This window comes from Pristis pectinata, chromosome 4 (genome assembly GCF_009764475.1).
Source record: "Pristis pectinata isolate sPriPec2 chromosome 4, sPriPec2.1.pri, whole genome shotgun sequence".
NCBI lineage: Eukaryota > Metazoa > Chordata > Chondrichthyes > Rhinopristiformes > Pristidae > Pristis > Pristis pectinata.
In genome coordinates, this window is record NC_067408.1 from 76,691,216 (window position 1) to 76,718,919 (window position 27,704).

The window sequence follows — 27,704 nt, forward strand, 5'->3', positions numbered from 1 at the left end:
GTGTCCGTCTTTTAAATGTTGTTATTGTACCCTCCTCAACCACTTCCTCTGCCAGTTCATTCCATATCTGCACCACCCATTGTGTGAGGAAGTTACCCTTCAGGTTCCCTTTTAAGTCTTTCCCCTCTCACCTTAAGCCTATGCCCTCTAATTTTTGATTCCCTTTTCTTGAGAGAAAGATTGTGTATTCACCCTATCTATGCCCCTCATGATGTTAAACACCTTGATAAGGTTACCCCGCAGTTTCCTACACTCCAGGAAATCAAGTCCTGGCCTGCCCAACCTCTCCCTATAACTCAGGCCCTTGAGTCCTAGCACCGTTCTTGTAAATCTTCTTTGCAGTCTCTCCAGCTTGCCTTTCCTCGATATGTCCTCTCAGTCGTGGTATCATCTTTGTACACTGTCTCCGTAACCTCTATTTCCTTTTAACAATATGTCAACCAGAATAGTATGCAGAATTCTAGCATATCTTCCCTATTCATTAATTTTATTCCTCTGAAATATGTACCTGACTGCCTGATTTACATCCTTTATGACCTTGCTAACTTGTGGTGCAATTTTAGTGATTGGAGTATTGGCATGCTGAGATGCCTTTGTTCTCCGACCCCATGCAGATTTGTACTTTCCAAGTGACCTGCTTATTCTTCCTACTGAAATATACTACCTTGTCTTTGTTCATGTAGTACTTCGTCTGCCAATTATTTGCCAAGTTTATTTTGACCACCAGACTTAAGGACAGCTTCTACCCCACCGTGATAAGACTATTGAACAGTTCCCTATACAATGGGATGGACTATGACCTCACGATCTACCTTGTTGTGACCTCGCACCTTATTGCACTGCACTTTCTCTGTAGCTGTGACACTTTACTCTGTACTGTTATTGTTTTTACCTGTACTACATCAATGCACTCTGTACTGACTCAATGTAACTGCACTGTGTAATGAATTGACCTGTACGATTGGTTTGTAACTCAAGCTTTTCACTGTACCTTGGTACAAGTGACAATAATAAACCAATACCAATACCAATTTGTTGCAACCCCCCTTGACTTGATTATGCCACCCGCAGTTTGCAATATCCACAAATTTTGTAATTATTCCAGATTCCAAAGTCTAAATCTGTAATATAAATTGGAAAACAGCAGTGGTCCCAACATTTATTGTTGTGGAACACCAGGACTAACCATCTTCCACCCGTGAATAGCTGCTCTCTACACCAACTCTCTGCTTTCTGTTTTGAAGCCAGCAAGCAACCTGTTTTGGGACTTATTCCTAACTACTCTGCATTCTGCATTCATAATCTATATTGGAATATTTTAGTGAAGGCCGTTTGAAAATCTGGATAAATTACATCAACTGCATTACCATAATCTATTTTCTGTTGTTATCTTTTCAGAAAATTCAATTGGAAAGGTCAAACAAGGTTTTGCTTTTTGAAATCTGTGCTACCTATTTATTATTATTTCCAACTCTAGATGTTCTTTTCCCTTGATAAATAGAGCTTCTATTATCATTCCGACCACTGATGTCAAGTTAACTGGTCCACAGTTCCCTGGGTATGTTCTGTCCCCCTTCTTCAGTATAGATATTATGTTAGCTATCTGCCTGGCACAACACCTTTTTGTGAAGAATTATTAAATGTGCACAATAATGGCTCTGCCATCTTTTCACAAGACTTTTTAAAATGCATGGATGCAATCTATCCAGGCTGCATGTATTTGATTAGTTGATTAGTTGATCAGACTGAATTTGATTAGTTAATTTAATAAGTTCTCTTTCCTCCCTAAAGTGTGCATATTACTCATCTCATCATCTGATGTCCATTTGTTCTATCTCTCTCAGAAATACCAAACTGAAATAATGGATTAATATTTCTGTCATCTCCCTGTCAATACCAGTGGTATTGTCCTGTTTATCCCTTAATGGACCGATTCTCATCCCAAACATTTTTATTGGTAAAGTATTTTACTATTTTAAGCAATAATGCATCTGTGACACAGGCACATATTTCAAAATGACATTATTCAAGCAACTGGTTAACAAAATCAATGTACATTTATATGCATTTTTAACATCATGAGCTCACTCAAGTTTCTTAACAAGATTGCTTTAAACAAGAGTTGACACTGTATCACATGAAGGTTTGTAGCACAGGGAATGTGTATGTTTAAACAAATGTATTAAGGAAGTAGTAGCATGCACAGATGACATCAGCAGGGCTTTTCAGCTCGTGCTCACTCGTAATCATTGACTATGTTAAGGATACACATACAAGTGTGTATGTGTATAACAATTGTGCATTTGTATAAAATATCCCTCTAAATTCTTCCATATACCCCTGTAAAAAGGGGCAAAGAAGTTTAACTAGGAAATTAAATAAAAGATTCATTGAGCACAGAAAAAGGCCCTTTAACCCACCATGCCCATGCTGACCATCAAATACCTTGTACACTAATCCCATTTTCCAGCACTTAACCTATGTCTTGGCACCTGGAAGGTTGAAGGCATGATACAAATGATAGGAATTATCATAATTGCTTTGAGTTTTTATGTTCCAAGTTCATTTTGATCATTTACAAAAGGTATAAATGTTGTAGCCACTTTGCAGCTCATTGATGTATTACAGTGGTTAATTCCACCAGTCTCAGAACAGTGTGTAGTTTGGCATGAAGCAGTTGTTTTATGAAGAAAGAAAATTATGTTTTCCTTGGGGTGCTGCATCCTTAAAGGTGTAAAATGTTGTTGACTATATCTGCAATATGCAACCCTGTACATAAAATACTTGTACGTGATCACTGATCAAGAGACAAATTGTATAAAAGTTGATTGGTGACAATAGAAATTCAATTTTGGCTGATGATATTTTGTTCCATACTTTTTCACAGCACCAAGATAGATAACTTGTGAGGCTAATCATAAAGCAGCAATTAAAATCATGGCATTGTTGACAGAATAGTATGCAAACATCAAATAGGCCATGGAAGTTGCAGACGTTGAGATGCCAGCCATATTAGAACTGGAAACTGGTGCTGATTAGAAGCCAATAGACACAGAATAACAAGTGCACAAAGGTAGGCTGTATGACAGACTCTTGTCTGACAGCCAACCAAAGTTTATTGAATTATGAAGCCCTTAAAAAAGCCCTCATGATTGATTATTCAACAGATAATTCTATATCTAAGTCAACTTGCCATTGTATTTATTTGGCAAGTTGTAGGCCTCATATAGATTTCACATTTGTCATATTTTTGGCTTTTCTTTGATGGTTTGTTGTTGTGTATTTATCTTTCCATAAATTATGCCGAGTGTACTTAAAATAATAAGTCAATGTGTTTTGAACTTTAGGTCAAAAGAATCAATCGCAGGTGTTTTGAGCCTGTGTTATATGTGAATGTGAAACTTTGCACATGCCAACTATTGCTCAATGACAGGGTAAATAATGAAGTGTCTGCTGACTGTGAGGTAGGAGATGAGTATTTATCATTCAGTACACAACATTTCCATCTTTTATTTCCGATGGCATCGGAACTGTGTGGTGTTCTAATTATCTGTGCCTGCTTGATTTCTGCAAGTGTAATTGTTGCTTATGCAGAACTACAACTAACGTCCACATTCTGCCCTCAGAATTAATCATGTTAGGTTTCTATTTCATTAATCTGATATGATTGTTACAAATTTTGGGTTAGGGTTTAGCTTTGAAATGGGTTACCTTGCTCTATATTTGAAGTTTACTTTCCTCTCCATAAATAACATTTTTTCCAGTTACTCTTGACTCATCTCTTTGGTTGTATCTCTGCATCCCTTGGAAGTCCTCATTTCCCATAAATATCTGCTCAGTGATTTCACACTTATTGCTGGGAAACCCTGTGTAAATGTGAAGAGGTTAACTACATTAAAATATGATAAATAAATAATAAATTCCTTCTGCTTATTCATCAATGTACATGAGTACAACTTCAATTCCCAACAGAGAGATTGTAAGTAGCTGCCAAAGGACTTTACTTTTTTGATGAATTGCTACCTTTTGTTGGGTTTGATTTAGTTGAATGCCTTATTGAGGTCTTGGGTAAAATAATGGATGGCAAGATCAATGGCAAACAGGCTAGTGACTGTCGCATCAATACTGAATAATCATACCATGCCATTTCCTGTATTGATATGGGTTAAAATTCAATCCTATTTTCTTTCAGACTTGTGCTTCATCAGTTGTTGCAAATCACTTTGTAAATGATTAGAATCAATATGTCAATGCCAGAGTGAACAAAAAGAGATATTTCTCACTCTCACACAGGCAGTCCCTCAGGATTGAGGATGATTTGCTTCCATTTCTTTTTTGTTAGTTCAAAGATCCTGACGGTGCCAATATGGGAACTGCAGTATCTTCCACAGATGGATCAGGAGTGGGTGAAGGGATGGTTGTGCGGGTAGTTTTTACGGTGGTGTAGTCCTTCAACTTCTTGTGCAGGGCTTCTATATGCTCCCCAAGAATGGCCACAAGGTTCCCATCAGATGTCTGCAGAGTTATTGGAGGTGCAACTTGGAAGGCTACTTTGTTACATGTAATACAACATACAATGGGTCAATATTCCATGTTTTCAGGGATATATAAGCTTAAAGATACCATGTAACTAATAATGGATTTAAGATGTTTTTTCCCCAGAACGTGATTGTCAAACAATTAACCGAAGAGTCATTATTTTGTAAATGTAATAGTGACTTTACATAAAGACCTTGAGCTACTTTTACCAATCATAATATTTTGCCATCATTGGCTTATTATGTTTTTTAAGTGTGATGCCCTGAGGTGTTTCATGTGTGATCTTCCAAGGTCATACTTTCAGAGATCATGGACTTAAAAGGCATGTTGGACACACTTTTTAAAACTATATACACTGATACTTTTAGTTTGCTATTTCACCAAAAACATGTTTGCCTGGAAATGTGTGCTTGGTCAGTGAAGCTAAATGAGCTATATCATAGGAGTAGTGCATTTGAAAATACCAAATTGTTTCTGTATGTTTGTTTTTTTCCTTACTAGGTCTTGTAAGAATTTGAAATAATTTGCATATGGCAGAAAATAGCTGCCTTTGAAATTCACCTTGGTGAAAGCAATGGAATGCAAAATCTAGTTATTAGTTTTACAGTTACTCAATCATGTCATGTTTCGTTAGCATCAAAAATAAAAATTTGAAAAGCAATGGAAAATTGGTCTCATGCAACACTGTGACGAGAAACAGCTTTACCTTGCAATTTACCTGAAACACAAATTCAGTAGTGAAGGGACAAATTTTTGTAAATGGTGAAGTACTAAATAAATATTATAGTTAGAAATCATATATTCAGCACTTGTAATACCAGGTGTGCAAATGTTGCATATCACACTGACCAATGTACTCTATGGCAGTGCAAACACACCAGTTGTTTACCTGGTTCAGAAGACTTAACACAATTATGTTTCCAGAGCATCTGAATAAAGCCTTCCAATGTGCAAACAGCAATTTTCTACCAATATCTAAGGCAGATGTGCAGTGTGTAGCGGGCATGTGGAGTTGACCTCTCAGAAACATTTTGATACGTAACTTATCAAATATGACAAAATCAAAGACAGAAAATAAAAAAATATTCATGGTGGAAAATCTGAAATAAGAACAGGAAACTCAAGAAGCACTCAGCAGGTCAGGCAGCATCTGTGGATAGAGAAATGTTTCATGACTGGGAATATTCATCAGAACTGAAGAAGGGGTCCAGGCCTAAAATGTTCACAGTTTCTCTTTTCACAGATGCTGCATGAATGGCTAGTGTTTCTAGTGTTTTCTGTTTTCATTATCAAAGATGGTGATGCACTTCATTTTAATCTGCTGCTGGCTGCAGGACATTCCTGGCAAGCAGGCTCCCAACCAAAGACATTCCTGATGCCACAAGCTTGCCACAAATAATTAAGTGAAGTTATTCCCATATACTGTCAGGTATCTCTTTAATTTTTCCCATTGTGATTAGAACCATATCCAGTTGGAAATCTGCTGACTTATTGGATCTGATATTCATTGTGACTGTGTGAGAAGAATGCTCAAATGTTGTTGAAAGGGGACTAAGATATCAGGTTGCCTTCCCATTTAACATATCCTCTTGCTTTACTGAATTATGTGAAAAGAGTCTTACCAAACTGGTCACCCCTCTCTATATCGCTGATTGGCCGCATTAATTCTATTAAAATGAATATTTTACCTAAATTTATGTATCTATTTCAGGCTTTACCTGTTTTTATTCCTGTCTTTTTTTGATTCCCTTGACTCAATTATGTCTTCTTACATATGGAAAAATAAACATCCTAGATTAAATAAAGTTCATTTTCAGAAAGCTAAAAATAATGGAGGCTTTGCCTTACCCAACTTTAGGTTTAATTACTGGGCAGTCAATACACAAAATCTTACTTTTTGGTACATTATATTAATCATGAGGCCTGTCCAGTATGGCTTTCTTTGGAAGCTAATTCTGTTAAAAAATTTTCTATTTTTTTTTGCTTGGCTCTTCACTTCCTTTATCAATAAATAAATTAACTGATAATTTGCTTACAATTTAGAAAATATTATGGTTTATTGAGATTTTCTTTGTCTAGTCCCATTTTTGCTAATGGTTTTTTTTTAAACCTTCCATGACTGACATAGTTTTTAAAGAATGGGATAGATTGGGTACTACTTGTTTTCAAGATCTGTTTGTTGGAGGAAATTTTGCAACATTTGAACAATTGTCCACTAAATATAATTTGCCAAAAACTCACTTTTTTTGATATTTGCAAATTAGATTTTCTCCGATCTCAAGAACATACTTTCCTTATAAGTCCTGATAAGAACTTACTAGATGTAATTTTCAATTTGAAGCCTTTTTATGATGGTGCAATATCCAAGATTTATGGTAGGTTATCAGGAATGAATAAGGTTCCTGCAGATTTCAATTTCTGAGGAAGCTTGGAATCAAATTTTTAAACTGGTTAATACTTCATCATTACATGTACGTCACTCCCTCCTTCAGTTTAAAGTAGTCCATAGAGCTCACCCGTCCAAAGTCAAGTTATCACGTTTCTATTTGGATATATCTCCTTATTGTGACAAATGCAATAATGGAGAGGCTTCTTTAATTCATATGCTTTGGTCATGTCCGAGTCTGGAAAAATACTGGATAGAGGTATTTAAAACCTTTTCTGTACTTTTTAAAATAAATTTTAAGCCAAATCCTTTAACTGCATTATTTGTGATTGTTGGAGAAAAAGATATATAATTTTGGAGACTTCCGACTTATACATATTGGCCTTTATTTCTCTTATAGCCAGGAGGGCTGTATTGCTTAAATAGAAGGAAATTACTCCCCCCACTCATGTTCAATGGTTACGGGATGTTATGTCATATCTAAATTTAGAGAAAATCTATTGCTCTATTTCTACATCTATTCTGAACTTTCAAATATTATGGGGACCTTTTTTGAACTACTTTCAAAACCACTGATTTGGTGCTTAAAGTACAGATATTGGCCAATAGTATTTTGTCTTTAGGGTGTTTTTTTTTCTCTTTTCTTTACCAAACAGCTTCAGTTTTGGTAGTGGGGTTAGATTTTTTTAAGTAATAAAATTATTCAATTTATTAATATTAATTAGTTATCATTTTTGTTTATTAATATGAAGTACTGTGATTTCAAGTGTGATTCAATACAATCTATTTTGTAACATTTTGTTTTTTCCTTTGTTTCATGTACTTTGTATTTTTTATTTGGAATTAATAAAAATATTGAAAAAGAAAGAACGTACAGTATCCTCATTTTCCTAGATCATCTTGAACAACAGCCGTTAAAGTCACATGGGTTTGAGTTGGAGTTCAATCACCCCTCCCTCCTTATTTTATCCAGGAACATCAATTGAATATTTTACTGTATTCTTATGTGTGTTTAAGTCAAATGAACACCAACTGGGTTCCTAAAATGTTGGAGACACAAGAGACTGCAGATTCTGGAATCTGGAGCAACAAGCAATCTGCTGGAGGAACTCAGTGGGTTGAGCAGCATCTGTGGGAGGAAAGGAATTGTTGACATTTCAGGTTGAAACCCAGCATCAGGACTGAGAGTGGAGAGGCGAGATGGCCGGTATAAAGAGGAGAAGGGGAGTGTGAGACAGGAGTCTGAGGTGATTGGTGGACTGAGGAAGGGTGAAAGATAACAGGCAGGGTGTGCCAGGTAGGAGAGGAAAGCGGGTGCGGGTGGAGTTGGAAGACAGTGGCAGGTGGATGATAGATGGAGGCAGACAAAGAGAATATATAAAAAAAATGAGATGCAGGTGGAGCGAGGTGGTGGGAGGGGGGTATGAAGGTTAGCGACTGCCGCTGGAGAGAGATAAGCAGGAACACAACGGGCTACCAGTGCTGGAATCTGATAATTAAAGGAGGTTATAATGGGAACCATTAGGGGAGAGGTGAATGGCAGGTGGAACCAGAACCAGATAGGGGAAAGGGTTGAAGGGAAGCCCGTGGGTGAACTGTGTGTGTAGTGAGTAGTTGGAACCAGGAGGGGGACAAAGATAGGTGATTGGGGGCTGGAGGTGGAGTGTGTAGGAAAGGGGACAAAAATGGGAGGACCGGAGGACAATCAGCTGGAGGGGCAGGAAGTGGGGAGGGAGGGGGGGATAATCCACCAGCCGAGAGGGTTACCTGAAATTGGAAAACATGTTCATGCCACTGGGTTGTAGATCACCCAGGCAGAATATGAGGTGTTGTTCTTCTTGTTTCTCACCCTGGCAGAAGAGAAGGCCGAGGATGGACGAGTCAGTGTGGGAATGAGAAGGGGAATTGAAATGGCATGCAACTGGGAGTTCAGGATGGCTATTGCAGACAGAGTGTCAGTGCTTCTCTGCTAAATGGTCACCCAGTCTGTGCTTGGTCTCACTGATGTAGAGGAGGCCACATCAGGAGCACCAAATGCAGTGGACAAGTTTGGAGGAAACGCACGTGTATCTTTTCCTCACCTGGAAGGGCTGTTTAGGTCCCTGGATGGTGGTGAGAGAGGAGGTGTAGGAACAAGTGTTACACTTCCTGTAATTGCAGGGGAAAGTGCCAGGGACCAGGGAGGAGTGGGTGGGGAGGGATGAGTGGACCAGGGAGTTATGGTAAATTATCTTTTGTTTCTCAACAGAGACCTTTGATTCTTGAGCTTGGAGATCTTCTGGTTTTTATTTCTCCATGTTGGTAAGATGGTCTGCAGACAGCTTTAAATGGCAGTATTAGCTTCTAACTCACAATTCTGGGCATTAGTGGTGAATCTCTGCCTGGGATATTTTGCAGCTTTGGTAACTTACTTCAGTCATTAATTCATTTGGTTTCAGGTTCTGTCAGCCACAGAATACTTTGGTCAACTTTCTAAATAACGCAAATGCATGACATTTTTTATATCTTTGAATGATTTAATTTAACTCTAAGCAAATTCCGATGTTGGAAAGTGTGTAACTTTATTCCCTACTATTTAGTTTGGAATTAAAATATTATGATGTGAATTGGTTAAAGAAAATTGCTGATTCATTTTGTGACAACACACAGTTGTGTGGTACTGAATTTAGTGTCAGTAAAACTGCCTTTTTTGTTAAATGTCTGCAGTCATAAAGCCAATTTGGTACCATAAATGCAAATGTAGCTTATGAAGAATCATTAAGTCATCAATAATGTGAGGATAACTTGTTTTAATTTGTTTAATTGTTGTATATTTGGAAGTACTTTTTCAATATGTTTATTTTTGCTTGTATATTGACCTGCCAGTTCAAATGAGTGGAATATTTGCGTCAAACCCAACTCGTCAAGCTTGTATTAAAAATAACATTCAGTAAATTTTGAAGATAGCAATATATTTCTCAGCAGGTATACCGAGCTTAAAACTGTAATTGCAACAAATTGGAAGAAGACACTTTCCATTTCTTCTGTTACATTTTTTTTAGGTGTTTTGGTTCCAGTTAATTTGAAGGAACAGCAGTACTTTAAATGTTTCTGATATTTTTACACTTTCCCTTCTCATAATCAAATTCTGGCATGAGGCTTTCTGTTTATCATTCAATTATCTTTGTACTAAAGAATCAGCAAACGTCTAAAGGAAATACAGCCTTGAAAGAATCATTCTCATTCATGACACTCAAATCTTTGACATACTCTGCCATTCCACACATACTTTTAAGTTGTGTGCTTTTCATTTATATTTATTTGGATACAAGGATGAAAATACTCTATCAAACTTTGCCAATTATATCAATTTGGAGGTTCAAATTAGCTAAAGGAGTCAAAAAGTTCTAGGTTTTGTTTTCCTTATTGACTTGGAATGCCCTCTCGGGAGATTACTCACATGGCTTCATTTGAATAGGGAGTGTGTATAATGTGGTGGAAAACAAGTAAAACTGCAGATGCTGGAAACTGAAACAAAAACAGAAGTGTTGGAAGAACTCAGCCAGTCAAGCAGCATCTGTGGAATGAGAAACCAGCCAAAATTATGTGTCAGCAACCCTTCCTCAGAAGTGGGGGAAGAGTGGAGGGTTTACAGTTTTCAAAGCAGCGCTGGGGACAAGAGTGAAGTATGAGACAAAAAAACATATGGAGATAGGTTAAGACACGTTAGGTGATAAAGTGATCCACCCTTATTTTTTGCTTATTATTTTACTGTATAATGCAACAGGCAAAAAGCTGGCAGGGGTACTTGCAGACATTTTTTAACCTCTCCCTGCTTCAATCTGAGGTTCCCACCTGCTTTAAGAAGACTACTATCATCCTAGTACCTAAGAAAAACAAAGTAACGTGCCATAATGACTACCGCCCAATGGCTTTGACATCCACCATCATGAAGTCCTTCGAGAGGCTGGTCATGGCACGCATTAACTCCAGTCTATCAGACAACCTTGACCCACTGCAATTTGCCTACCATTGAAACAAGTCTACAGCAGCCGCCATCTCCCTGGCCCTACACTCACCTCTGGAGCGTCTGGACAGTAAAGGCACCTGCATTAGACGATTGTTCATTGACCACAGCTCTGCCTTCAATACTATAATTCCAAGCAAACTCATCTCCAACTCCTAGACCTGGGGCTCAACACCTCCCATTGCTACTAGATCCTTGACTTCCTGACCAACTGATTGCAATCAGTGAGTATAGGCAGCAACACCCCCACCGCGATTATTCTCAACATGGTGTCCACAATGCTGCGTCCTCAGACCCCTAATATATTCCCAATTTACCACAACTGTGTGGCCAGATTCTGCTCTAACTCCATCTACAAGTTTGCAGATGATACCACCGTAGTGGGCCGTATCTCAAATAACAATGAGTTGGAGTACAGGAAGGAGATAGAGAGCTTAGTGACATGGTGTCATGACAACAACCTTTCCCTCAATGTCAGCAAAACAAAAGAGCTGGTCATTGACTTCAGGAAGGAGGGTGGTGCACATGCTCCAGTTTACACCAATGGTGCTGAGGTTGAGAGGGTTGAGAGCTTCAAGTTCCTTGGAGTGAAAATCACTAATAGCCTGTCCTGATCCAACCTCGAAGACGCCACGACCAAGAAAGCTCACCAGCACCTCTGCTTCCTCAGGAGACTAAAGAAATTTGGTATGTCCTTTTTGAACCTCACCAGTGGTTACCGATGCACCACAGAAAACATCCTATCTGGATGCATCACGGCTTGGTATGGCAACTGCTCTGCCCGTGACTGCAATAAACTGGAGAGAGTTGTGAACACAGCACATCATGGAAACCTGCCTCTTCTCCATGGACTCTGTCCACACTTTTCGCTGCCTTGGTAAAGCAGCCAACATGATCAAAGACCCAATTGACCCTGGACATTTTCTCTTCTCCCCATTCCCATCGGGCAGAAGATACAAAAGCCCGAAAGCATGATCACCAGGTTCAAGAACAGCTTGCTGTTATAAGACTATTGGATGGTTCCCCAGTATGTTAAGATGGACTCTTCACCTTACAATCTACCTTGTTATGACATTGCGCCTTATTAACTACCTGCACTGCACTTTCTATGTAACTGTAACACTTTATTTTGCATTCTGTTATTGTTTTACCTTGTACTACCTCAATGCACCGTTATAATGAAATAAGAACGTGAGAGCAAAAGAAATAGGAGCAGGAGTAGGCCATCTGGCCCGTCAACCCTGCTCCACCATTCAATAAGATCATGGCTGACTGGCTGTGGACTCAGATCCACCTGCCTGCCTTTTCCCCATAACCCTTAATTCCCTTACTATGCAAAAATCTATCTAACTGTGTCTTAAGTATATTTAATAAGGTAGCCTCTACTGCTTCCCTGGGCAGAGAATTCCACAGATTCAAAAACTGGGAAAAGCAGTTTTCCCTCATCTCCATCCTAAATCTATTCACCCGAATCTTGAGGCTATGTTTCCTAGTTCTAGTCTGACCTACCAGTGGAAAGAACCTTCTTGCCTCTATCTCATCTATCCCTTTCATAATTTTAAATGCTTCTATAAGATCCCCTCTCATTCTTCTGAATTCCAGCGAGTATAGTCCCAGGTGACACAATCTCTCCTCATAGGCTAACCCCTCTTCTCTGGAATTAACCTGGTGAACCTCCTCTGCACTGCCTCCAAAGCCAGTATATCATTCCTCAAGTAAGGAACCAGAACTTCACGCAATACTCCAGGTGCAGCCTCACCAGTACCCTGCACAGTTGCAGCATAACCTCCCTGCTCTTAAATTCAATCCCTCTAACAATGAAGACCAACTTTGCATTTGCCTTCTTGATAGCCTGTTGCACCTGCGAACCAACCTTTTGCAATTCATGCACAACATCAGAGTGCAATCTTTCACCACTTAAATAATAATCTGATCTTATATTTTTCCTTCCAAAGTGGATGACTTCGCATTTACCTACATTGTACAATCTGTCAGATCCTTGCCCATTCACTTAACACATCTATATCTCTCTGCAAGCTCTCCGCATCATCTGCACAATTTGCTTTTCCTCAGTTTAGGTCATCAGCAAACTTAGATACGCTATACTTGGACCCCTCTTCCAAATCGTTAATGTGTATTGTGAACAGTTGTGGACCCAGCACCGACCCCTGCAGCATCCCGCTCATCACTGATTGCCAACCATACACCCATTTATCCCAGCTCTCTGCCTTCTATTGGTTAACCAATCCTCTATCCATGCTAATACATTACCCCCAACTCCATGCATCCTTATCTTATGGATAAGTCTTTTATGTAGCACCTTATCAAATGCCTTCTGGAAATCCAAGTATACAACATCCACCTATTCCCCTCTGTCCACTGCACTCGTTATATCCTCAAAGAACTCCAGTAAGTTTGTCAAACAGGACCTGCCCTTCCTGAATCCATGCTGTGTCTGCCTGATGGAACCACTTCTATCCAGATGTCTTGCTATTTCTTCCTTAATGATAACTTCAAGCATTTTCCTGACTACAGACCTTAAGCTAACTGGCCTATAGTTACTTGCCTTTTGCCTATATCCTATTTTAAACAATGGCATGACATTCGCTGTCTTCCAATCTGCCAGGACCTGCCCAGAGTCCAGAGAATTTTGGTAAATTATCACAAATGCCTCTACTATAACTTACGCCATTTCTTTCAATACCCTGGGATGCATCCCATCAGGACCAGGGAACCTCTCTATCTTTAGGCCCACTAGTTTGCTCATCACTACCTCTTTAGTGACAGCGATTGTGTTGAGGTCCTTACCTCCCATTGCATGCATAACATCTCTCTTTAGCATGTTAGATGTGTCCTCCACCATGAAAACTGACACAAAATAGTCGTTCAAAGCCTTGGCTATTTCCACATTACCCAGTATTAATTCCCCCTTCTCATCTTCCAAGGGACTTACATTCACTTTAGCCACCCTTTTCTGCTTAATATAAGACCTCTTATGATCTGTTTTTATATTTTGTGCTAGTTTGCTTTCATAATCTATCTTCCCTTTCCTTATTGCTTGCTTAGTGGTTCTTTGACGCTTTTTAAAGTTTTCCCAATCTTCCAGTTTCCCACTACTCTTGGTGATTTTTTATGCATGAGCTTTTAGCTTGATGCCGCCTTTTATTTCCTTAGTTATCCGAGGCTGGCTCTCCCCACCCTTACTGTTCTTGCTTTTAAATGGAATATACTTCTGTTGAGCACCATGAAAAATCTCTTTGAAAGTCTTCCACTGTTCTTCAACTGTCCCACCATATAGCCTATGTTTCCAGTCTACACTAGTCGACTCTTCGCTAATCTCATTGTAGTCTCCCTTGTTTAGGCATAATACACTGGTTTTAGATTGAACTATTGCACCCTCTATTTTTATGATAAATTCCATCATATTATGATCACTCTTTATAAGAGGATCCCTAACTACAAGATCATTAATTTTGCCTGTCTCCTTGCACAGGACCAGATCTAAGATAGCATTTTCTCTTGTAGGTTCACTAACATGCTGTTCAAGAAAGCTATCATGATTCTATGAAGTCCTCCTCAAGACTGCCTCGACTAACTTGATTCACCCAATCTATGTGGAAGTTAAACTTCCCCATGACAACTGCCATTCCATTCTTACATGCACCAAATATTTCTTGGTTTATTGCCTGTGCCACTGTAGTCTTATTATTTGGTGGCTGACAGATAACTCCCAACAGTGATTTTTTTCCCTCCTTTTCCATTCCTAATATCCACCCAGATCGACTCAACATTCTGCTCCTTAGATCTTGTATCGTCTCTCACTATCGCCCTGATCTCATTTTTAATTAAGAGAGCTACCCCACCTCCCTTACCTTCCTGCCTATCCTTCCATAATACCTGATACCCTTGGATATTTAATTCCCAATCATCTCCACCCTGCAACCACATTTTTGTCATGGCCACTAAATCATACCCCTTTGTACTGATTTGTGCCACAAGTTCACTGACCTTGTTTCGAATACTACAGGCATTCAGATAAAGTGCCCTTACACTCATTGTCCTTTTAGAATCTGGTAACCTTTGCGTCCTTTGCGTTTGACTTTTCTGTACTCCACTCTTTTCTCTTTTCTAACTTTTGCTCTGGTGTCTGCTTTGCTTCCCTCTGTCTTTCTGCATGGATTCCCATCCCTCTGCCATATTAGTTTAAACCCTCCCCACCAGCACTCGCAAACAATCCCCCTAGGACATTGATCCCCATCCTGCCCAGGTGTAGACCATCTGGTGGGTACTGGTCCCACCTTCCCCAGAACTGGTTTCAATGCCCCAGGAATCTGAACTGTATGAACTGTATGCAAAACAAGTTTTTCACTGTACCTCGGAACATGTGACAATAAATAATAAACCAATTTACCAATTTTCAGAAATCACAGAACATTGTCGTGAATGGTTGAGGAATGTGAGCTAATAATGTACTTTATTGGGAAGAATGTGTAGAGACACCATCTAGAATAAATGATACTGTTCTAAAAGGAAGGATATGGGGGTATATATGCACAAAGCATTGAAAGTGACAGGGTTAATAAGGCATGCATGGCATACATAATTTTGTGTTTCATCAATAGAGGCATGGATTATCAAAGCAGTGAAGTCATGCTGAACCTTTATAAAACTTTGATCTGGCCTTAACTGGAATATTGTGTTCAACTCTGGCCACAACATTATAGGCAGAATATGAAGGTTTGGAGAGGAACCATAAACAAACAGTTCCTTGGATGAAGGACTACATTTACAAGGAAAAGGGAACTGAGCTGTTTTCTTTGGAGAAGAAAAGGCTGAAGGAAGACTTGGTAGACGTATTTAAAATAATGAGGAGTATGAAAGAATAGATTGTGGGAAGTTGCTTCCTTTGATGGAACGATTGTGGACAAGAAGTCTCAAAGTTTAGGGGAAGAGAATCGAGAGAAATAGGAGGAAAAACTTTTTTTATGCAACATGTGGTTAGAATCTGGAGTGCACTGTTTATGGATGTGATAGAGGCAGATTCCATTGTGGACTTAAAGAAGGAACTGGATAAGTATAGGGCAAAGAAAAAAAGATCAAGCCTGCAGAGAAAGGATCAGAGAATCGAATTCGTGTTGCTCTGATGGAGTGCTGGAGCAGACACAAAAAGCTGAATGGTATTGTCCTGTGTTGTTATCATTCTATGATGAATTGTTCATCGTTGTAAACTGTGTAGTCATTGCAATGATTTTACAATAGTATTATACTGTCAGCAATGCATTTGTTTGTAAAATTAGCCTTTGTTCACAAGAAGCCTTATCTTGTTTATTCTCCTCAAACCCCCTTCCTGAATGAAGTTTCCCAGAAGATAACTGATGGTAAAATGTAAGGCTAACAGTCTTATAAATATGCACCTTTCCGGACTCTATTTAGGACATAGAACACTACAGCACAGTACAGGCCCTTCGGCCCACAATATTGTACCAACAATGTTTAACTTTTGATTGATAGTTATCTGGAAGTGATTTAGCGATGTGAAAAAAAAGAAAGCTATTAAGTGTAGCAACATAAAAATTTGTTACAATTGAATCAGAAAGAAGGATGCTGACATTGGAATTTTTGAATGTTTTTGTGATCAATTACATTCTTAACAGGGTTTTATTTATGTAAGCAATGGCTATTTTATCTGAAATGATAAAGTAATTCTGTGCATAAATATAATACATTTCAATATGTTTCTAGGAAAAAATGTTGTTTGCAGCATGTAATTTTGTACCACTTTGTCACAAATATGTTAATATCATTTTTATAATTTCAATATTCCACATCCTTTTCCAGATCCATGTACTTCATGGTGAAAAAAATAGCTTTAGAATAATATTAACAACTCTGAAATCATTATTTCAGTTTCCTTGTGGCAGCATTAAATCCATTTCCTTCAGTTAAACTCTGTGTAATGTAATGCTTTTAAATCAATGGGTTTTCACTGCAGGGGATTTCTTTGCTCGCAGCAGTAGATCTAGTCAAATATTTTCGTTTTAGTTATATATCTCCTTTGTAATAGCTGAAATTATTGCAGGAAGTTTCTGATGGATGAGCTATTCATGTAATTATTAACACATGAAATAAAACCAGAAAATTCTGGCAATGCAGAGCATGTCAGTCAACATCTGGAAAGAGTAGAAATAAGCTTCAGCAATAACATGTTTTCAAATCACCTTTTGACATTGAGAAACATATGTAGGAACTAAGGAAAACCTAAGCAAGAAATGGAATGGTGAATAGAAGATAAATTAAAGAGATTTTGAAGAGGATATTAAAAGGTGGTCGTGAAGCTGAAGACAGAGAAAAATAGAAAGTTTTGATGAAGGAACTGTGGAACCTGAGTTTTGGAGAGCAAAGGTCGTGGCTACTAATGATGCAAATGAGCAAAGAAAGGTTAGATACAACAGAGGAAAATGTCATGCATTTCATTTCATTTATGAGAAGAGGAAGTCATGGTTAGAGATGGGGCAAAAATGGGGTTTAGGGATAAGAAATAAAATATTTGAAGCACGGGAAGAAAGGTACCCATTCAATTCAACAAGGTATAATAGTTATGCTGAATTCAGTGCAGGATATGATAAGGACTAAAGACTGGGATGAGAAAAATGGTGAAAACTGGATGGGTGGCTTGTCAGAAGAGGACTGAAACAGTTGATTCTAAAAGTGTCGAAGAAATAGAAGAGGGTTTCAACACCTCTATTCTTTCTACTTTTCTTCCAAAATCTGGAATTTTTTTTTTAATAACAACACATTTTGATGGTCATGTATTCCCACAAGTAGTACCTCATTAACATTTTTGAAGCAAAGATCTCATATTTTCATTCCCTTATAATAGAACACAGTGAATACCAGCATATGCCTATTTAGTGCTGTGATAATACTTGAGAGCATTGTGAGTCACAGTCACAAGTTTCACCAGAGCAAAATAATGCAAATGCTGGAAGTCTGAAATTAAAATAGAGAATGCTAGAGATCCTGAGAAGGTCAAGCAGTACCTGTTGTGTGAGAGAAGGATGGAGAGAGAGAGAGAGATAACATTTCAGATAAATGTATATTTGCCAGAATTAGAGAAAGCTGGTGATGTCACAGTTCTAAAGCAAGTACAAAAGCAGCAGATGCTGGTAAATTTAATGGCATTATCACTTACAGTCTTTTACACACAAGTATTGTTACTTTATTCCTCCAATTGAATGAATTAGCTGCACAGAGAAAAGTGAGTTTGATCTGATAGCCAATGCAGAAATGTGGTTGTAGGGTGACAAAAATTAGAACCTGAATATTCCAGAGTACGTGACGGCTTAGATTGAGAGACATACCTTGAATGCTGAGATTCTAAATATTAACAGGGTCAACAATTCTGCATTCCCCCCACAAACCTTATGTTTTGGCTTGTGAACGTATAAAACAGTCCACTTAACATGCTGAGCATCTAGAATGAGGGAGCAGAGTTTCAGATAATGTGATTTCCATTTAAGATGGAGGTGAGTAGAAATTTGTTTTCTCAGGGGTTGTGACTCTTTGGATTTCTCTACCCAGAGACCTGTGGAGGTGGAGTCATTAAATATATTCAGGTTGAAGATTGATAGACATTGGAACAACAAGGGAGTTAAGGGATATGGGGAAAGAATGGGGAAGTGATGTTGAATACTCAATTGGATGAGCCACGATCTTATTAAATGGCAGAGGAGGCTCTAGGGGCCTAGTGGTCTATTGCTCCTATTTCTTATGTTCTGAAGTTCTAACTCATCAGTGAAGCCATCACTTACACTACCAACACACCTCTACTCATGCTATCTTCTGGGAAAGGCAGATATTACAGATAAAAGCTGTAATCAAATTTTGTAGAAATATCACATTTCCTCCCCCACTCGTAAAGGCAATGAAACAAGTTCCAGAAAACCACAGTTTGTAACATCGTAAAATTAACTATCCATTACAACTGATAATTGGAAACATTATTCTACCCTAGGAACTTTCGTTGTCCCATTTTAACACATTATTTGGCATTTTAAGTAAATTGTGATTGTTTGGCTTCCAAGAACATTTTGGAGTTCTCATGAATGCATTGAACGAAATTACTTCCCTTATCCATCCCCCTCCATATTCATCCCCACCTGATGCATAACGTACCAGCATCTAGTAAAATGCATGAGAAAATAGGCTGGTAAATACATAAAAACACTGCTCTCAATATAAATATTGAAACAATACTTGTTACTGATCATAGCTTTCACTGTTTTTAAATGCTTGAATATTGCAACCTGGAAGTTGTATGCAGTTTGACTGTGTTTTGTTAAGCTTTATATGGGAATTCAAATATAGTGGCGGCTCATGCATTAATTTGCCCTAATCCACGCAATTTGCCAAATTGCTTTAGCAAGCAACAGCCATTAGGAGAAGAACTGCCTAACATCTAACTGACTGTTAACTTACAATTTTTACAATACTATCCAGTTTAAATATCCTAATTGTCTGCACTGCATCCAGTCCGTTTCTCAGTTCAGTCTATTAATAATGTGAGCTCAAAACCCATTTTTCTCTCAAGTTATTGTATCCTGTTCTTTGAGGACTTTTCTAAGTTAGCTATATCACCCATTGCCAACTAAATCCTATCAGCTGTGTCACAATACTATTTAGTTTTACTGTGTGATCGACCATTATTTCCAGATCTCTATATTTAAATAATATTTGATACACCAGAGCTGTTAGATTTCATCCAAGTCAGTCTGCAAACTTTAAATTTGGTCTGAATTATTTACCCTTTCAATTTGTAGAAACTAGTTGCTTGATTATACAGGATGTTAATATATAAGATTTGTCCAGGTTTGTGAAATGCTCAAAAATGAAATACCTTCCATGGCATCATGGTATCAGCATTTTATTATACAATTTGTTATTCCTATATCTAGGATTCCATTGATGTGAAGATTCTGATAAGAAATCCTGTTAATGAACCCTTGACACTCGATGTTATGCTGAATGGAGGTGGAATTACAGGAGACACCTGTTTGGTAATTAAGCCAAAAGAAGTTGCTTCCTATGTGGCTAGATTCGCTCCAAGCATTGTTGGTGAAAGTATTGGAAGGTAAGAGAAGAAAAATTACAAAACATATTGGGATACTTCTTTAAAATAATGAAACTCTCTTCATCAATGCACCTAAAAATTGTTCATCCAGATTTTGTGATCAGTAGCAAACCTCCAGGTACTTGGCCTTTATGTTTGTAAGTCTTTACATACATTTTTTTTTATAAATCTCCCAGTACTAATGTGCTCCCATTCTGGCCAAATCCTCAATGGTGGGGCCCTTAGCAGCAGCAGACTCGTCAAGCATCTTGTTTGCGGAAATACTGCCACTCAGTAAGGTAAGGAACTCGAGCAAGCTGAGCCCAAGAAACTTGAAAAAAACTATAGCAGCTAGCTGTCAAATTTGTCAAGTCAATGAATGCCTCTTAATTGCAACAATTATAATATTTAAAACCCAAAATGCAATAAAATTTCCCTCTTGCTGTGTTATTTACAAGTTTGGGAATTATTTAAAAACAAGGAATGCAAGATAGATCTATTGAATGAGATTTTGTTTGCACATGCTAGAAGAAATTATAATATTTCGGAGCCAATAGGTTGGGATCCAAGCAGGTGTGGGCTGACAAAATCTGGGGAAATCAATGGGAATTTGACTGTAACTCACTTAAATCCAGCATTATAGGCTGTGTTTGGAAAGTTCTGTCAAGACAGTTGACTCAATTAAAGCTATGGTTTCCTTGGCTTTGAGGAACTTGCCAGTTAAATCAAGAGCTCTGAGTGTAATGTGATGAAGGTCTCAAAAATTGTAGGAGCTGATCACTTGACAGGAAAATATGTCAAATTCTGACACCTCACAGCTACTTTACTACCTGCTTGTTTGATCCTACTACTTGTGCTGAGTTGTCACTTTGACAATAAGATTATTTACGTATGTTTGATCTCCACTTTGGAGCTCTGATCTATCAGATTAGCATGAGTACTACTTGTGCTGCATTAAGCTGAGGACAAAAACGAAAACAAATAGAATCAGGAGCAGCTCTAACAGTGTCAAGTACCACAGAGCTGTCACCAACATCAGCAGCATCAGGAGCTGGAGGGACAGTGCCACCTTGCTTCTGACAGACTTATAGATCAATTAGAGAATGGATTAACACAGAGTTGCAACTTCCAGGAGGCTGTTCCTGGTATAGAGGTTGTACAGGCAGCCGATACAACATGTTGACACACTGGTTTCTAGGGAGGCTGAGAGTCTTGTGTCAAGTCCTGCTGAATACTTGAACCTTGTGGGAACAAGACATGATGCTATATGGACCAGGTTGCCACACTTTACCAGAGGATGTTAAAGTCATCACTGACCTCAAAGGCTTTGCCATGGATTCTTCCAGGGCTCTGTCAGAAACATTTTCAGGATTCCACAGCTGGCCATTTCCACATATATAGGATAGGTGACTGCTAACTTGGTTGCTAAATCATCCAATTATGTCAACCTTTCCTGCTATGATATTAGTCAGAATGAATGGGAGTTGAGATTTAGGCTTGCTGCATGGGATTGCAGATTAAACAACTGAGACATCCCCAGATCCATTCAGGAACATTCATTGATCATGAATGCTTTCATTCTCAAATGTACAGCTTGCACGTAATTTTAAATAATAACTATAGAAGATTTAAATCAGTTGCCATGATATTTTTGTCCAAGTTGCTTGAAAGGTTCTTTATAGATTGCTTTTTTGCAAATGTTCAGGACAGGTTCAGTCATCATTATACAAAATAACATTTGGAGATCTGACTGGGAGGAGAGGAATGAAGTTAAGAAGGGGAATCACTTTGAGCAGATTCCCTATTTTCCATTTCTCCTTCATCATCATCTTCAAGGTACATCTAAGTTTCCATGCGAGCACTGAGCTGGTGAACACTGGTGCAGATGCATAGTGGACAGTCAAACATGAGGCACAATGTATCCGATTTGACATGACTTACATAATATGCAAGCCAATGGTGAAGGTCCACATACCCTTGTCTTATACTTCATGCAGGTTATTCAACGGAACATGGCAACACTGCAGAAACATGCAATATAATAATGCTCATTTTGAAATGGACCATACCAGTCTTTCTGTGTCAGTTCTGTGCAGCTGGAATGCTTCCCACTACAATCATATTCTTTGCACCAGAAGTGTTTAGTCATTGCTCCATCTAAGTCTGGCTGAGCAGGGCTTCAACAGTTCTGCCCTTCTCAATGTGGACTCTCCTTTGCTGGGCTTGTTCCTGTTTCCACCCAGTTGTTCTTTCTCACTTTTTGATGGATGAGTCATTTGATGAAAACCCAATGATCTTTCTACTGGACACAATTAACTATGAAATCTAAATTGGTGCATGGCTCCCCAAGTCCTACAGCAGTGGTTCTTTGGGTAAAGGGTCCGATGAGTGAAAGTAGTATCATGTGATGAGCGGATGGATGGAGAACATTGTTTGAGAGTGAACATGAGGGAGATGCAAGATATATCAATATATGCTTGGTAAAGGGTGGATAGATGGGATTGTGAAGAATAACCATAGACAAAGATGGATTGATTAATCCACAAAGTAAATTAGTTTGAGGAGTGATGTGCTAGACTGGTGAGAGTACACTGAGGGGGTTGTAATAATAAGACCATCAGGATATAAGTAATTTAATTCTGACATTACCACCTGCCTGCTGCTGACCTCATCACCAGCTATATCTGCTTGGTTACACTGGCAGGTGGCTTCTTCCCATCAGAAGGGAACATTATTTACTTACAGACCCATCATCATCATCACCAGAAAAGCATCATTAGTTGTGCTTCAGCCCTTGCTGATCTTGACTCCATTCCTTTATCCCTTCATGTCAATTCCAAGAGCATACTTTGAGTGTATATGTTGATTCATTGGGACCTTTATCACACCTGCTCCTGCAACCACTTGTTGCAAAACACAGAACTCAAAGAATAATGCATTGAAAGGGTTAAAAATAATGACAGAAGTGCTTCATTTATTAACAGCTTTACAATGTTTTACATGAACACCATTGCCCAAATTATTTCCCACCTTATTGGGAAATTAGAATCCAGTCCATGACAAGCCATGTAAATATTGTTGCTTAAGGAGTAGACCAGAGACTATTCTATGGGCAGTGACTCACCTTCTGACCGACTTTCCACCAACAACACAGTGCAAGTGGTGAAATACTCTCCACTCTCATGAATGAATGAGGTTCGAATAACATTCAATAAAATTAACAGCAGATAATCAAGTCATCAAGTCATAGTGTTATACAGCATGGAAACAGTCCCTTTGGCCTAACATGTGCCTTCCTGAGCTTGTCCCATTTGCCTGCATTTGGCACATATCCCTCTAAATTTTCCAATCCATGAACCTGTCCAAATGTCTTTTAGATGTTGTAATTGTATCCATCTCTACCACTTCTTCTAGCAGCTCATTCCATACACCCACCGCCCTCTGTGAAAACTACCCCCCATTGCATGCTTCCCCTCTCACCGTAAATCCGTGCCCTCTAGTTTTAGACTACCCGACCCTGGGAAAAAGACTGTGACCATCCACCTTATCTATGCCCCTCATGATTTTATAAACCTCAGTAAGGTCACCTGTCAAGCCTCTTTTGCTCCAGGGGCAGCAGTCACAGCCTATCTGATCTCTTCATAACTGAAATCCTCCAGTCCCAGTCCCAGTCCCATCCTTGTGAATCTTTTCTTCATTGTCTCTAGCTTAATCATATCCTTCCGAAAGTACGGTGACCAGAACTGCACACAATATTCCAGGTGTGGTCACATCAATGTCCTAAATCAGAAACATCAGGCTGAACTGGATAAAATACCACTGAGTCCACTGCTATAGTACTGCACACAGATCTGGTCATCACAATGCAGGAAGTATGCGAAAGCTTTGGGGTGGGGGGGGGTGGGGAGGCTGGGTACAGAAGAGACTTGTGAGGATGTAGCCAAAGCTGGAAAATTTTAGTTAATTGGCAATTGGTTTATTATTGTCACATGTACTGAGATACAATGAAAAGCCTTGTTTGCATGCCATCCAGACAGATTATTCCATATATAAGTACATCTTGGTAGTACAAAATGAAAACAATAACAGAATAGTGTTACAGTGACAGAAAAAGTGCAATCAGTAGACAAAGTGCAGGTAGTTAGGAGGAAACATTGGTGAGGCTGGATCTATTTTCTCTGGAAGAAAGGAGGTTGAGGAGAGTTGTAAAATTAAGGTGAATAGGAAGGATTCATTTCCTTTAGCAGAGAGTTCATTAAGTTGTGGGCAAAGATTCCAGTGAATGGTTCAAAGGATTAGACAGGAATTGAGGAAAAACATTTTCATGCGAAGAATGGTGTGGGGATGGAACTCATTCAAGACTGAAACCTCAACATTTTCAAAAAATATCTGGATTAGCATGAGATGGTCCAAAACTTGCAAGACTAAGGACCAAGAGCCGAACAGAAGAGATCTTATTTGGGTTGAATGGCTTCCTTCTGTGCCATAAATTTCTAATGATTATTGAAGAAACTTGAAACACACCACTTTAAAACATTTCCTTCCTCCACCATTGCTGAGAAGGATTTGCAACAAATCTTCAAGGCTTTCTCAAGAACCTGACTAAACCAGAAGATTTCATCACCAAGAAGATGAAGGGAGCAGGCACATAGTACCTTCACCACATATTAGTTCCCATACGAGACATATACCATACTCAATTGGAAGTCTGATGCCATTCTTTTATTGTTTCTGGATGCAACTTCACCACACGGATGGCAGCAGATGCAGAGGATGGTTTACCAACAATCTTTAAAAGATGATTAGGGTTGGGAAATAAATATTGCCCTTGCCTGTGGCTTTCACATCCTATGACTGAGTACATTTAAAAAAAAATTATCCTGTTCAGGGTGTTTGCTTAATGGGCTGACTCTTGAAAAGATAAGAGCAATGCAGTGCACCTTATCCAGGGCTGTGCTCTTCCATTTCATGGCTGTGAGATGCAAGAAAATCCAAGGCTGAACCTGTAGAGAGAAGGTAGTTACAACACATAAAATTATCTTCATATGATTGAGAAAAAGAGAAAGGTCATAGAAGTAGCTGAACATCCTGCAATACTTGACCGTCAGACACGGCATTCCCCATTTCTGATAGTATCATGCATATGTTAGTAATTTCTTGGGCTGCATCTGTAATCAGAATGAGGTTTTAACTATTGCAGCTTCTCTTCCTCACCACCCTGCAGGAAGAATGGGGGTAAATTAATATGTGGTGTTTGAAATATTTACGAAAATTTGTCATCCAGCTTCTTGCAATGTTGATGTTGAGAAGAAGCTGCAAGTTGTCAGCGAGGAGGTGATGTAGGATAAAGTGCTTCCAGTGTAAAATCAATTTACAGAACAGTTGAATGCAATCCATGTGTAGACAGATGGCAGCAGAATGTTGTGTCTGTTCTAAGGGCAGAAGCAGGTGTTGATTGTGTTATTGTCAGCATAAGGAGCTGTGGTGTAATATCACAGTGACTGAATGAGATGAAGAATGGGAGCAAAAGATTTGAACTGTTGGGAAGAATGTGTGGTGTTACAAAGCTTTGCTGAGAAAAATTAACAAGTGAAGTAGCATTCTCTTCTTCAGTGTCCTGATCAAATTGCTAAATCTTTTCCTATTTCCAGCACCCATTCAATGCCAAATAATTTTTTTTTAAATAGAAATACTCAGCAGATCTGGCAGTATCTGCAGAGAGAAAATTAGATTTAATACTTCAGGTCAATTATCCTTAATCAGAATTCTCCACAGCTGCTCATGGAACCTGTTGACTATTTCCAGTATTTTCTGTTTTCAGCAATGGCAGTCTTTTTGCCTTTTGTTTACACTTTAAATATCCACTGAAAATGAGAATCTGCCAAGGAGATTCTCATTACAGTGTAAGGGGCATCAGAACTCAACTCCTACTGAGTAGTTCAAACTGCATGTTAAAACAAAAATAAAAGGGGCAGGCACGGTAGTGTAGCGGTTAGCGTAACACTATTACAGCGCCAGCGACCCGGGTTCAATTCCGGCTGCTGTCTGTAAGGAGTCTGTACGTTCTCCCCGTGACTGCATGGGTTTCCTCTGGTGGCTCTGGTTTCCTCGCACATTCCAAAGACGTACGGGTTAGGAAGTTGTGGGTATACTATGTTGGTGCAGGAAGCATGGCGACACTTGCAGGCTGCCCCCAGAACATTCCACACAAAAGATGCATTTCACTGTGTTTTTCGATGTACATGTGACTCATAAAGATACAGTATCTTATCTTATCTATCTTATTTCATCAGTGTCAAATAAGTAACAAATCTTCAGTGCTGTGTGCATAATTGGATGGGCATCATATCTGACTTCCTCAATACTACTGTTGTGAAATCCCCACTGTCAACATCCTGACGGTTATCGTTGACCAGAAACTCAACTGAAGTAGCCACACAAATAAAGTAGCTTCAAGAGCAGGTCAGAGGCTGAGTGTTCTGTGGCAGGAGACTCACTCCCTGACACCCCAAAACCTTTCCACCATATACAAAGCATGGAAGGAACTCAATAGAATACACTCCACTTATCTGCATCAATGCAGTGACATCAACTCTCAAGAACTTTGACACCATCTGGGACAAAGCAGCCCACTTGCCTGACAGCCCATCAACCCTCCTCTACCACTGATGTTCCCTCCCTGCAGTGTATGTCAGCTGCAAAATGCTAACCCAGGCTAATACAACAGCACCTCCCAAATTCGCAAACTCTACCATGAACAAAGACAAGGGTAACAGATGCATTAGAACACTTTCACCTGCATATTTCCGTCCACCATCCTGATGTGGAACTATATCACTGGTTCTTCATTGTTGCTGGGTCTAAATCCTGGACCTTCATGCTCAACAACACTAGAGAGTGCCTTCATGAGAAGGACCACAGTGGTTCAAGAAGACAGATCAATATATATACACCCACAGTATATATATAAAAGTTTAAATCACTTCAATGAATTAATCAACACAAGGATTCAGAAATAACAATTTAAATGCACATTTTCCTTTAATACAAGGTATCTGTGACCACATCTCCTCACACGCATTGACCAAATATTATTCTACTCACTTGCAAGTTTAGAACGAGTATCATGAGATGATTGTTTGTTTGGCACACAAATCTCTGTCCCATCGTATGGGAGTAAAATGGCCCTTTTTTTCAGAGCAGCTTATTCCATTATTTGCTGCAATTCTGCAGTTTGTGTGACTACAAGACGAAGACGGGCTGCATAGTTAACAACAACGCATTCCCTCCTGATGAACTTAACACATTCTATGCACGTTTTGAACAGAAGGGAAGTGAATTGTCACCACCCACCCTGACAGACTTCAATGCAACTGAACCTGTGGTCACCGTTGAGGATGTAAGATCAGTCTTCCGGAGAGTGAACACGAGGAAAGCATCTGGCCCAGATGGTGTCCCTGGCCGTGTGCTCAGATCTTGTGCTGATCAACTGGCAAAAGTATTTGCGGACATATTTAACCTCTCCCTGCTTCAAACACAGGTTCCCACCTGTCTTAAGAAGAAGGTATCATCCCAGAACCAAAGAAAAGCAAGATAACATGCCTCAATGACTACTGACCAGTGGCTCTGACATCCACCATCATGAAGTGCTTTGAGAGGCTGGT

The 27,704-nt window shown here is 39.0% G+C and overlaps 1 protein-coding gene across 1 annotated transcript in view; it reads left to right on the forward strand.

Moving 5' to 3' along the window:
- LOC127569658 (cilia- and flagella-associated protein 47-like) overlaps window positions 1-27,704 on the forward strand; it is a 401,309-nt gene that overhangs the window by 274,560 nt on the left and 99,045 nt on the right. The window contains 1 exon segment of the mRNA XM_052014458.1: window positions 19,886-20,061. Coding sequence (XP_051870418.1) covers window positions 19,886-20,061 — 176 coding nt within the window.